This window comes from Protopterus annectens, chromosome 12.part0 (assembly GCF_019279795.1).
Source record: "Protopterus annectens isolate FY-2018-M chromosome 12.part0, PAN1.0, whole genome shotgun sequence".
NCBI lineage: Eukaryota > Metazoa > Chordata > Ceratodontiformes > Protopteridae > Protopterus > Protopterus annectens.
The window spans coordinates 1,553,278,087-1,553,291,470 of NC_056746.1; the positions used below are offsets into that span (position 1 = coordinate 1,553,278,087).

Consider the following 13,384-nt stretch of genomic DNA (forward strand, 5'->3'; position numbering starts at 1 on the left):
GGGGCTTGTCATACTATGGGATAAGACATCTGGTTGTGGATCTAGAAGGCAGTTGAGGCCATAACAATGGAAATCATATTAGACTTGGACAAAAGCTGGCTTTGAGGATTACTGAAGCCTTACACAGACATGCTTTTTATAGGAATTTTTTTCATTAATGGTAGAGAGGTTAAGGTACAGGAAGGTCTGAGAGTCCACTAACAAAATACAACAGAACATCTCTTGGTGACTGGCCCCATAAATGGATGAGGGTGAAGTAGCTGCTGCATTTCATGTTGGTCAGGCATACAAGGCTGGAGCCAGCAGCAGAAAACCATACCAGTCGCAAATGGGTTGAGACATCAGTACTGATCTCGTGAGCCTGTCTGCTAAGTAGTTATTTTAACCCAAAATGTGTATCGTCACCAGAAAGCTCTGTGAAAATATTGCCCATTCCCACACCCACAGCATCATGGCTTGTCAGCATAGGGGGTATAATCTAGTTCACCCTAGTTTGCTGATGTACCAAACTACTGACATGTTCTATGTATGAATGGAAATCACACCCTGAGGAAGATGATCTTGAAGGGCTTGCAATATCCTAGGGGACACCATCATCTCCAGGATATTTATGTAAAGATCCTCCTGTAGTTGGTTTTACATGCCCTGGACCATTCCCCCCTTGAAATAGCTCTCCTGCACCCCAGAGAGAAAGTGTCTGTGGTCACTATGGCCTTGGGAAGGAAAAGAGAAAGGATCTCCCCACTGAAATCATGGGAGACTACATCCACCTCAATCAATGGCATCTGCAAACAGAGGAAGGGCAGATGGAAGTGTTCATATAGTCGACTAATTTAGACTATTACATGTTTTGAGGCCATTGTAGCACCCTCATATAAAAGCTTGTATGAGGTACGAGAGTAATAGGAACTACCATAAGATCAAGGGCTTTTAAGATGATAGTCCCTGGGGAGAATGCATAAGGAGAAATGTAAGGATTGTAGCTCATAAAGTTAATAGTCTTTCATAAGGAAGCATGACAATACACAATCTTGCACCCAGATGGAACCCTGTAAAAATCAAAGCCTGCCAAGCCTCTATCTTAAACGTGTTCAATACTTACTGATATCCATAAGGATGGACACAAGTAAAATACATTGTCTTTGACCGAGTTGTGGCAACCAGATGGAAATTTTCCAGGTATGGGAATATGCACATCCCACTGAACCTCAGACGGGCTTCTATGACCACTCTGCATTTGGTGAACAACCAGGGGCTGTAGTGAGACCAAAGGGCAAGGCTGTGAACTGATACTGACTGGCTTATAACTGGAAATGTAGATATCTTTTGGATTATTTGGTGATCTTTATATTTAGGTAAGTGTGCTGAAGGTCTAAAGAGCCTATCAACTCAGCCTTCTGTATACTGGAAAGAATAGTTTGCACCATGACCATCCAGAACTGTTCTTTTTTTATATACTAATTTAGGTCACTTAAGTCTAAAACTGGCTTGCAGTCCTTGATTCTTTTGGAACTCAAAAGACTCTGGAATAGACTCCAGACACTTTCTGGTCTGGTGTGACCTCTTGGATTTCTCTGTTTTGAAGGAGGAACACGGCCTTCTTAGAACCTGCCCTTTTTGATAGGGTGGCATATATGAAACGACATAACCTCAGGATATTGTGTTCTTCATCCAGTTGACCTGTGTGATGGCCATCCACGTATCTAGGTGTAGAGACAGCCTGTCCCTGACTGCCTCCACAGATGAGCAGTAGTTCAACCCTTCAGGAATGCTGAATCCAAGATTCTGTGTCCCTCTCTTCTTCTGGGACAGAATTCATTAAAGGGTTCTCCTTTGCTGCAGACACTATCAAAAAGTCACTGGGATCTTTTGACTCAGAGTGCTTTGGGCCCTTTTTGGTTCCTGACAAAGGATGTATGAGGGATTTCAAAATGAACACAAAGACAGACAGCATCTTTTCTTCTTGATTACTTTTCAGGTGGTTCTCCTTGATATCCAGTCCAAAGAGGGAGGACCCTTTAAAGGGACTGTTAACAAATGATACCTTGAAGTTGTCTGCAAGATCACACAAACACACAAATGGAGTCAGGCATGGTATCTCATCATTATACTACTGCCTGCCCATCTAATCATTTTGTCAGCTGTGTTGTGTAATAACCTTATGTAGTGGTTGAAGATAGTTAACATGGCTGTCTCCTGAGCTGCTTTTGAGTGTCAGTGGTTTTAGAGTTCTTGAAAATGTCAGCTGTCATTGGATAGTTCCTTCTTGGTGGTGGCTGCAACAGTAATGGAATCAACCAGAGGGTTCTTGATCCAATTAAATCTGTACTTAGGTGGGTTAAGAATCTTGCTGACTTCCTTTGGATGCTCTCATCAATCTCAGGCTCCTGTCAAGTCCATCATGCAATCAACAAGAAGAGTCACCCAGGTGGTAAAGGGAAGGCAGACTTGAAGGCCCCAGAGAAAACTTCTTCATTCAGGGAATGGAGGTCAGTGGACCAAGTACCCTTCTACAACATTAACACTAAGATTTCACCAAACTTGACTTCTTCTGGAGGGGACTATGGGGAACCTTGTCCTTCACCCAGGTAACTTTCTTTGGTGATAGACTCGATAGCAATGCCAATGTTCATCCTTTAACATTTATCTGAGGTGGTTCTGGAGGGAATTGGTCCAATCACCTGAAGACTCAACATGGCCGTCACAGAGAGATTGCTTAAGACCTTTAGATCCTCCCTGTGCCTGGGAAGTATGATGTATAGAAAGGGATGCAGGCTGATTGGCACCAAGGGCTGGTACCAAAGACAATAGAGAATCCTCAGCTTGCATAGTTGAGTGGGCTATCATCCTCTCAGTAAACTTGAAAACCGATGCTGAGTCCATCAGCATTATGTCCGCCCTAAACGACACTGACATTGTCAGTACCAAATGCAGAGGCCCAGACATTGATGGTTCAGAAAACTCTGACATTGAAATTGGAGCTGACATCTCAAACTCCAATGAGCTCAACACCAAAAAGTGCACTAAATGAGTCAGTGTCAAAGATGGTGCTTAAGAAAGTGTTGAAAACCTGGCATTGAGGAGTCATTGCTGAGACTCCATCAGATCTAGTGTAACTGGATTAGGGTCACTCAGACATTCTGGAGTTACCACCAAGGGATCAGTTCTTGGTGTTAAAGTAGGAAGCTCCATAAATGACAATGGCATCAATACTTTCAGTACTGATACACATACAAGAGAAGGAACTTCTCTCTGGGAAGATCCTAAGGCCAACCTGCTCCACCCTAGAGACCAAGGTGCTACTCAAATCAATTTGAGCCTTTACAAAAGAACTTATCATCATCATTTCCCTGGTGGAAATCAGAAGAGCTGTAAATAGACCTAGTAGTCCTTGTAGAGGAAGCAGAAGGAGGTTTGGAGGTAGGGAACTTCCAAGAGCTCACTCTCACATGAACAGCTGCTGGGTCTTTATTTAAGGGAATGAGCATGAAAAACTGTATCAGTGTGGGAGACACAGTAGACAGAACAAAAGCCTCCTGTGAGGAGGGTGTCAGGACAGGGAACCTTGAGCAGAGAAGAAACCCAAGCTGGAATGTGCACTGGTTTGTTCTTCCTATTTTCCCTTTCTTTTTCTTTCTCCCTGTGTTTGTCTTTTTCCTTGTCTCTTCCTTTATCCATGATGTATGTCTTGAGAGGTAGAAGAAGAAGTCCTTTATGGATCAATTTGTTCTTATGGTCTTGTAGATATCAAAGGCCAAAGTCCTCTCAAATGTCATAGGAGGCTGTGAAGTGATCTGGCCCTTTGCATACTACATGCATCTTGGGGTAGATTATATGCCCACGTTCAGTACATTTTATGAATCCCTTATCTATGAAGCCTAAAAAGCAGCAATAGGCATATTATAATAATGTAAAATATCATTAAACAATGTCTAGGTTAAAGAACCTAGTCACAACAATGTGACTGAGAAAATCATTTTCTTTAATATTAACACTAGTAACTAGAATGCTGACAGAAATAAATGTCAAAGACACCAAAAAGGGATTAAAAAGTTAAAGACTTATCTGAGTAATGAATGTTGTGGAGATTCATACAATTTTCAGAAGCAGCAAGATTTGAGGAAGAAATGTGCATCATGGGAGTAAGGAAGGAGCTCAAGCACTTGAACAGAAGTCAGTCCACAATGTCTGATTTCTCTTGTGGCAAAATCTCAACAGTCAAAATGGATGGTTGGGATAATTAAAGATCAGACATTTTTATCAGAAACAACTAATAAACATTCTGGTGACACATGTTCATATTTGAGGATTATGGCCACATTACTACCACAGTGAGACTTAAAAGACATTGTGTTAGTAAACAAAACAATGTTTTACATAGTAATATGATCAACAGGAATGGGCAGACACTGTGACAAAGTTTAACTCATAAACCTGACATGCTAAGGCAAGAGGTGGATAAAACGTAGATTTAGGGGGTGTAGTTTTTGTCAACATTTAGAAACAAAGGGGACAATCTCTAAAGGTACTTTTAAACACTATGATATTTTACTAGAGCTTTGGAAACTAAGATAATTGCGCACCTATCAAATAACTGGAGTAAAAGAAACTGCAACATATGTAACAGGAATGACAAGGATGTACCATAACCTTTACTGGTAATGGAAGAGCTTAGCACAAAAAAGTAGGGGGTGATGTGTAGAAATGTTTAACCGATGCATATATGCAATAAAATTATTCTAAAAAAAGACTGGACTAAATGGCACATTTGAGCTCAAAATATTTCTGAAATGTAAATGAAAAATATAAAGTAACCATTTGCCTTTTATGTATCCATACTGTTGATATTTCTGAGTTCATTTATGATTTAAAACTTTAATAAAAAGTTACTGGGGTGGGGGGACTGTAAGTCAATTACTTGCAATGACTGACTGCCATCTAGTCACAGGCTGATTTGCAGTATACTTGATATAATTCAAGGACTTTCTTGATTGGATCTTCTTTTTATTATACTGTTTTAATCATTAGTTGAATTATTAATATAACTAGCTATTAGTGGAATATATCAGTGTAATGTAAATGGGAACTCATAAATCCATTGAAATTAGGGTAATGCATAAAGTTGTTATACCGAAATTATTTTACTTTCCTGATACCCTGTCATTGTTCCTACAGAACGCATCACCATGAAGAGCTGTTGTGTATTTGTCTGGTTACTGTTGCCTATCACTGTACTTGAAGCAAACTATGGTAAGTAATGATATCTCTTTGTTAATTACACAGGATGCCTTCTTCTTCCATGATCATTTCTTTACTCCCGCAGTTGTGATACTTGAGGTCATTAGATTGCTTACAAATCTATTGTTTCTGCCACTGTGTATGCTCTGTAAAACCCAATCTTGTTTTACCTCTCCAAACTGCAGACACACACACTTGTGCACATGCATGCATGTGCACACACATGCAGACACACACACACACACACACACACACACACACACACACACACACACACACACACACACATACAATTTGTCATTATTTAGAAGCATCCTAGACAATTTAGAAAGTATGGAAAGAAAGGCTTGCTTTGTAAGTGTGTCCATTGTATGCACTATATTCATTCAATTTTACTGAGGATTTCTGTGCATGGTTCACTGACTGTCTTTCTGTATACTGCTGCTGGGTCATAACTTTGAAATGCAAGCAGAACACATGGGCATTGACTGCCTGCACCAGTGTTGTAGATGGATAAAGTCCCAATTAAGGCCCAGATGACCCTGGGTGTAAATAGTGGCTCTGGCACTTAATGCTGCAGGCAGGGAGGATGGGTGCACCATAATGCTAGATCCCAGTCAAATTCTGGGAACTCAAAGGAGGTGTCCATACTGTAAGGGGACAGAGCTTAGACTGAGGGGCGTGTACAAGCACTGCAGGGACCAGTACATGCCAACTCCTGGCCATGGAATGATAGCACACAGGGTGACAGGGCTTAGGCTGAGGAGCATGTATAACCACTGCAGGGCGCAGTGCATACTAACTCCTGGTCATGGAATGGGAGCACATGGAGTCAAGGAAAAAAGTAAGTTAAAATATTCCCTGGAGGCAGGGTAATGCAGCCCCAGGTTCCTCAGTCTCCACAACATCCCTGGACATAGATCAAGTTCTACGTGGGGGGAGATGCTAAAATGGTTCAGGTAGATTCACTGGATGAGGAGATTTTCTGGCAGCAGCTATGGGGGACCAAAAATACAGAAAATGAAAAAATCTTAAGGGTATGAACTCAGAAGTTGATAGGGACCCAGTAGTTTGGCCCCTCTTATCTTCCCCTGTCATTAACTGTGTTAACAGGACCTTTCCAATCTAAATCTCACAATGTCCACAGATGACATGGCTGTCACCAGAAAATCTACATTTTCACAGAAAATTGAGACTTCAATAAGCTAGAATAGTGATTCCAGAACTAAAGGGGTAATAATTAAACATTTTAAAATGAAAGCCATGCTGATTGGTTCCCATTAGGTTTGGCTTCAGTACCAAATACTCGAAGACTGAAGTACCTAATTATAAATGGAACCCATCTCCAAACTGTCCCTCATTTCCAATAACTGGGGACTGACAGGACCCTTGTCTATCATTCAGCATCAAATCACTTGCCTTAAGGGGAAATTAATGCTTACCTTAACTTTGCCATGAAAATCTCTGGACAAGTGAAAATTAATTTTCTGTCTACAAATACAGTTTATATTTCTCCTTCCAAACCCCAGCTTTATTGCTTTATGACATTTATAATTTGCAGTTCCCTAAACCTACATTTATAAATTAATCTACTCATCAAGAGTAATTCTGAAACTATAACACCTATATGCATGCTCTGGTTCTTAAATACAAAAATGATCCTTACAGAAGTATCAATATCTAAAATCCAAACATACAAAGTAACTTTGTACTCTGTATAGTAACATCATCACATCGTAAAATCAATTCTTAATCAGTCAAACATCGTATTGCTAAGTCTATTTACATGTGAAATTATTAAGTCCTGTGTATAGCTCATGCTCAACGTTGTTCAACACCAATATTCTTTCCACTGTGTCATATCCAGATTTTTGCTAGACCATGCCTGAAAAAATAGAAGATGTTATGCATGCTGCAGATTCATCATGTGGGACAGCATTTCTAGTTCTTAAAAAGACATGCAATAAAAGTGACCCTCACCATTTTGACCAACAAAGTTCAGTGGTATCAAACACTTTGACCATGCTGGGTACCCCAAACAGCCAAAACTTGTGATCAGTTCCCTAAGGTAGTGGTATTCTCAAAGCTCATTCCACACACTACATAAAAGTGGCCCTTGATTTTATCTCTAGGGCATATAATTAGCCTGTCCTCTTTACAATGCCAGCATCGTTGTTACTCTGCCTTCCTCTCCTTAATAATTGCTCATCTGTACATCATCTTTGACACCATAAAATGTGCTAAAGGGAGGCAGTCTGTACCACTCAGACTTTTATGACACTTTTCAGTTGTTAATCAATATATTATTCTAATCCTGATGGAGAGACTTTCAATTGTGATGTTGATTCCCCAAGAATGATATCATACACTATCCTTAATTTAACTGCTGGCCCTTGTCTTTTACTCTTCCACCGCAGCTTGTATTGGCCAATCAATTATCCATTATTGCCCAACCTGACAGGCTTAATCAACTGTAATATATATAATTTTAATTGTCGATATTGCCACTGTTAAGCTGATAATTGGGGAAATCTCTGCTTTAATACTTTAAATGTTAGGATGTGAGAGACGAAGGATTTGAATATGTCTTTAATGTTTAATATGCCTTCCATAATCCAGTTCACCTATTTAAGGTCTTCAAACTGGACTGCTGCATTATTCTACGTGAAGGATAGGGGGAAGAGAGTATTGTTATTGCCATATTTTATTTGCTAACCATTGTTCCATGCTAGTTATCTAAACATCCATGGTCTCATACCCTGAATGGTGGTGTAACAATGGAATTCCTAATTCCATTTAGCCCTAGTACTACCTTGATGAGTAGCCAGATTGACTGGGGTTGGGAGAGTGGTGGGGTTCATTTTTCACTCTTAAGTAGTATCATCCATCCTATTGAGATTACTTCATGTATTATCTTTGCCACCATAGCTACAAAGAAAAGGGACCACAAACCCCACTTTTTTCTCATGTATATATAATTTTTATGGCTTATTCATGGCATGTGGCCATCCCATAAAAACTCAGATGAGCAGCCCTGCGTCTTCTTGATTTAGGAGTAAAAGGCAGTCTGTGGGACGTGTCATTGTATAATTAGTACTTTATACAAACTGTACATCTTAATTACCTGAATCTTACTTAGAAAAGGTGGCCTCAGTATTCTCCATTTTAGACTATGCTCTTCACATCCTCAAGTATCGGTTTAAGATTATCTTCCGCTAATAGTTCTACTGCGTCTTGATCTCAAGCCTACATGAGAACTCTGTAAAAATCAAATAGTTTGCATGTTACATTAGAATTAGTGCTCATTTACCAAAGAAGGTAACAGCTTGAAAGACCTTTCTGACACATAGTGAGAAAATGAATCACCGCACAAGAGACGTCTAAGGAGATTAGTTAAATCCAGTGAAAGAAAACAAGAGTTATAGTTTGCAATTTGCTAGTCTAGTCTGTCTAAACAAGCAATCTTTCTGAGATAGATACTTTGGTTAACAGAAAATAGAAAGTTGCATTAACGTCCAGATCATTGTGAAGTGATATGTCATGAAAGCAGACATGAACTATTCAGAGAATAACAATATTGGGTTCAAGTATATGCAGTTAGTGCACTATAAAGTCTGCGGTTTAGAGTGTGAGAAACAATGTTCAATTGCAACCTAAAACTTATCTCACTCAAACTCCAACACAAGCCATTCAACATTGCAGTGATGTAAGTTTGCGTCCAAATATACATCAAGAATGCTGATGATGAAGTAAAAAAAAAAAGATATTATATTTATTACAGGTGATAAATGTTAAATGAGTAATCAGAATACAAGTAAATAACAGGAAAGTTTGACACCAAGATATGAAATGAAGCAGAACATGTCATGTCTTATGCATCACATTACTAATATGTACTAAGCCTAAAACTAACCCTGCTCCTAAGCCCAACTTTAAACTTTACCTTACAAAAACCCTTTCTGTAACACTAGCTTTTCACAGGATGCACACACATGCACAGTATTACCTCTATCCCCTTTCCTAGCCATTACACTACACACAGGCACAGACTCCCACCCCTAATGCTGAAACCTTTGGCATTGACACCCTAGAATCACACTTACTTTTTGTCCATCTGCAACTGATCTTCCTCCTTTCAATAAATACACAACTCACCCACACAAGTACCTAATTAAATGTACTCTTGAGCAACTGTGCATAAACGTCAATCTGTCAAACAAATACACACTCAACTGAGTGAAGGTAGCATGTATTTTATATACATAGTTGTGTAAAATCTCATACACACCTACACGTATAGTCATATCTATATTATATATATATATATATATATATATATATATATATATATATATATATATATATATATATATATATATATATATATATATATATATAGATACACACACACACACACACACACACACATGCGCGCACACACACACACACACACAAGCGCGCATGCGTGCACACAAACACACACGCACACATATGTGCACACATATATGCACACACACACACACACACACACACACACACACACACACACACACACACACACACATTGAATTGTATTGGTGAGTGCTCAGTATACTGACTTAGCTTGGTCCTTTAAAAGTCAACTTAAGTGGTTATTTATCTCCATCTATTAACTGGTATACCTGCTAACCCTGTAGGATTTTGAGCCTTGACTTCCAAAGGAACTCACAGAATCTGAAGATAAACATTAGAGTTATTTTTGCTACTGATAGCATGGTATGGATAAATTAAAATGTATTTTCTATGCCAAAATAAGATCATCAGCTAAGGTCAAAATATAAAAGTGAGAGCAGGAAATAAATTAATTACAGGAATGTATACCCATAACAACTAATACAGTTCAGAAAGTAAACACTGTATAGAAAATTTAGCAAAATACTATACAAAAATAATACAAGGCATAACAAACCTGCCTTATGCAGAGCACCTTAAAGCCTTTTCCCCTACTCAGTCTCCTATAGATTGCTGAGGAGTGATTTAAGCCTGGCGTACAAGGCATCTGCAAATGCCACGCTTATGAATCTCCTACATAATTGTAAGTTAAAGACTACCAGAAATACAAGGTCTAGGTACCTGAATTTTGTCTGTGACCTAAACAGAAAATGTTGGGGAGATAGATACATGTCCCAGAGACAGCTCCTTCTGTGGAACAGGCTTCCCATTCATGTGAAGCAGAGTTTATCTATTACCCAGTTTAAGCGCAATCTAGACCAGTGGTTGGGGAATAGGAAATTTACATTGAGCCAGACACCCATGTCCCTTATGGATACAGGTAGCTTAGAAATCAAGAACTAAATCACTCCATAAAGGACAAAACAAAGGAAAAACAGTTATGATGATTTTGTGACTTTAATTAACAACTAAGAGCTTTCCTTTGACAAAAAAAAGTCCTTTGAAAAAAATTCTTAAAATCAGTGCATTGTGATCAATGTCTGTAGAGGGCATTAAGAAATTTGCATTTTTTTTGTATTTTTTGTCATTGGTAAGGTGGTGAGGTCAGACACAGCTGGAGATATTGACAGTTTTATGGAATTCAAAAAACTGGTTTGGCAGTTGAGGCTTAATGCCTAGTTGCCACTGGCCATTTATACGTCTTTCAGAACCCCTATGATTTCAGAGATATGAATATTTGTTTGAAATGTGATGACATAATTTGATTCTGTCAAAAGGCTTAGGCTCCGCCCATTGGAAGTTAGATTGCAAACTTCCTGAACTACATTGGAGTGAATGAGTTAATGAGGTATATTCCATTAACAGTACTCTGAGTGCTTGTAAATAGTAGTAGGAGGACATCCCTAGCTCAGGAGTAGATTGAAAAATAAGTATAACTTAGCACAAGGCCAAAAGAGCAGCTGTACATTAAATGCAAGAACAACGGTTAAATATATTGAACCTGATGGCATTCCAGATGAAAAATGTAAGAACTTTTTGAGAATCCAGCATTTCAGTTCACTGGCTTCCACTTCCTTCACCTTTAGTCAGGGTTCCCTGGTCAGATCAAGAGCCCCCCAGTCCATTTATTCCTTGACTGAAGAGTGTATTCAGCTCCCCTGTTCCTCCTGAAGGCAAGTGTTGGGTGCTAGGGAGGAGGCCATTCCTGTGGGCTATCCCAACTCCTCCCCAACCAGCAGAATTCATGTTTCACAAGTGCTGTCATACATGAGTACATGCATGGCCCACCAAATGAGAAGCTTTTGGCTAACTGGAACACAACTGAGTGGAATAGGTGCACTCATTGTATTGTTTATGGGCAACAGACCTGCATTTCTGCAGGTCTCACCAATCCAGCAAGCTGAGCTGCTCCCCCCCACCAGAATAGGTGAGCAGATGTTGGCGATTTAAACCATTCCTCCCCCGCCAAGTCCTTCCAACAACCCATGCCACTAATCAAACACAGATCATCAGGGGCACGTTTAGGGTGATATCCACCTTTTCATGTGGGGACGGCCTATAGTGGATATGCTTTTAACAATATTTAACATGCTTTTAACAATAGGTAACACATATTTACCCTCTAAGAAAATTCATATTTCATGATATTCCTCTTGCACCATAGTTTTTACCAAACTGAATAAAGAGTCCAGTTTCTGATCCTCGTACAGATCAATAGCAATTACAATTGTTAATTATAAACTGTTTAAGATGAGAAGTATGATCTGGTTAAAACTGACAATAACACATCTGATTTTTCATAATTAAAGTGGTTTTGTCTGGTGGAAACAAGCTCAAAGTAATAATACTAAGACATTCTTGTTGTTAATTGATAAGAGCATCCAACTCCAGTGAAAGATTTTTACTTAATTTTGACTCAGGAAACTCATATGACACTAATTGTTTGGAGCTGCATTAGTTTAAATATAAATAAAATGTAATTCAAATGTTCCTTCTCTCTCTTTGATATATATATATATATATATATATATATATATATATATATATATATATATATCTATGGTTAGCGTTGCCGCCTCACAGCAAGATGTTCTCTGGTTCGATCCTCGGCTGGGGTGCCTTCTGTGCGGAGTCTGCATGTCCTCCCTGTGGTCACGTGGGTTTCCTCCGGGTGCTCTGGTTTCCTCTCACATCCCAAAGACATGCAGTAGGTGAATTGGACACTCTAAATTGGCCCTAGGTGTGAGTGTGTGTGTGTGCCTTCTGTGGAAGGTTGGGCTGGCAACTCAACACCGTAAAACTCCACTGCCAATCATGAGCAGACAGATGATCTGCTGTGGCGACCCCTAACCAGGAAAAAGCTGAAAGAAGAAGATATATATATATATATGGGTCTACCTGACAACGTCGACAAGCCACAACACCGACAACCAGTTTACCGACGCCAGAAGATCGACGATTGAGAAGACCGACGGATGAAAACACCGACGCTGAGAACACCGACATGGGAAAAGGCTGTGTAAGTATGCGGTAGTGACGGACGTTAGGTGCGTAAGGTAAGTGTCGCGATATTGACGGTGTTTGGGTTAGCGGTTAAGTGAGTTAGGGTTAGCGCCGGGTTAGGTAAGTGTGCGGTAGTGATAGTCTTTGGGTTAGGGGCGGTTAAGTGAGTTAGGGTTAGGGCGGGTTAGGTAAGTGTCGGTAGTGATAGTCTTTGGGTTAGGGGGGTTAAGTGAGTTAGGGTTAGGGCGGGTTAGGTAAGTGTCGGGTAGTGATAGTCTTTGGGTTAGGGCGGGTTAAGTGAGTTAGGGTTAGGCGGGTTAGGTAAGTGTGTGATAGTGACGGACCTTAGGGTTAGGGTTTGGGTTAAGGTTGTAGATAGTTGTGTATGTGAGGTTTAGTGTGGGTTTGTAAGGATTTTGGTGTTGTTGTGTTGTGTGTGTGCTTTTGGACAGGGATTTGTTTTGATGTGCTGTCGGTAAAATGGTGTCGATGTTGTGGCTTTTCGATCTTGTGGACTGTCGGTTATGTGGTGTCGGTAAACTGGTTGTCGGTGTTGTGGCTTGTCGACGTTGTCAGGTAGACCCATATATATATATATATATATATATATATATATATATATATATATATATATATATATATATATATATATATATATATATATATATATATATATATATATATATATATGTATATACTGATGTAAAAATGT

At 39.4% G+C, this 13,384-nt stretch overlaps 1 protein-coding gene across 1 annotated transcript in view; it reads left to right on the plus strand.

The window, feature by feature from the left end:
• Positions 1-13,384, plus strand: part of LOC122816309 (galectin-3-binding protein-like) — a 242,789-nt gene that overhangs the window by 70,844 nt on the left and 158,561 nt on the right. Inside the window, exon 2 of the mRNA XM_044089041.1 lies at positions 5,176-5,250. Coding sequence (XP_043944976.1) covers positions 5,187-5,250 — 64 coding nt within the window. The 5' untranslated portion in view covers positions 5,176-5,186. The remainder of the gene's footprint in view (positions 1-5,175; positions 5,251-13,384) is intronic.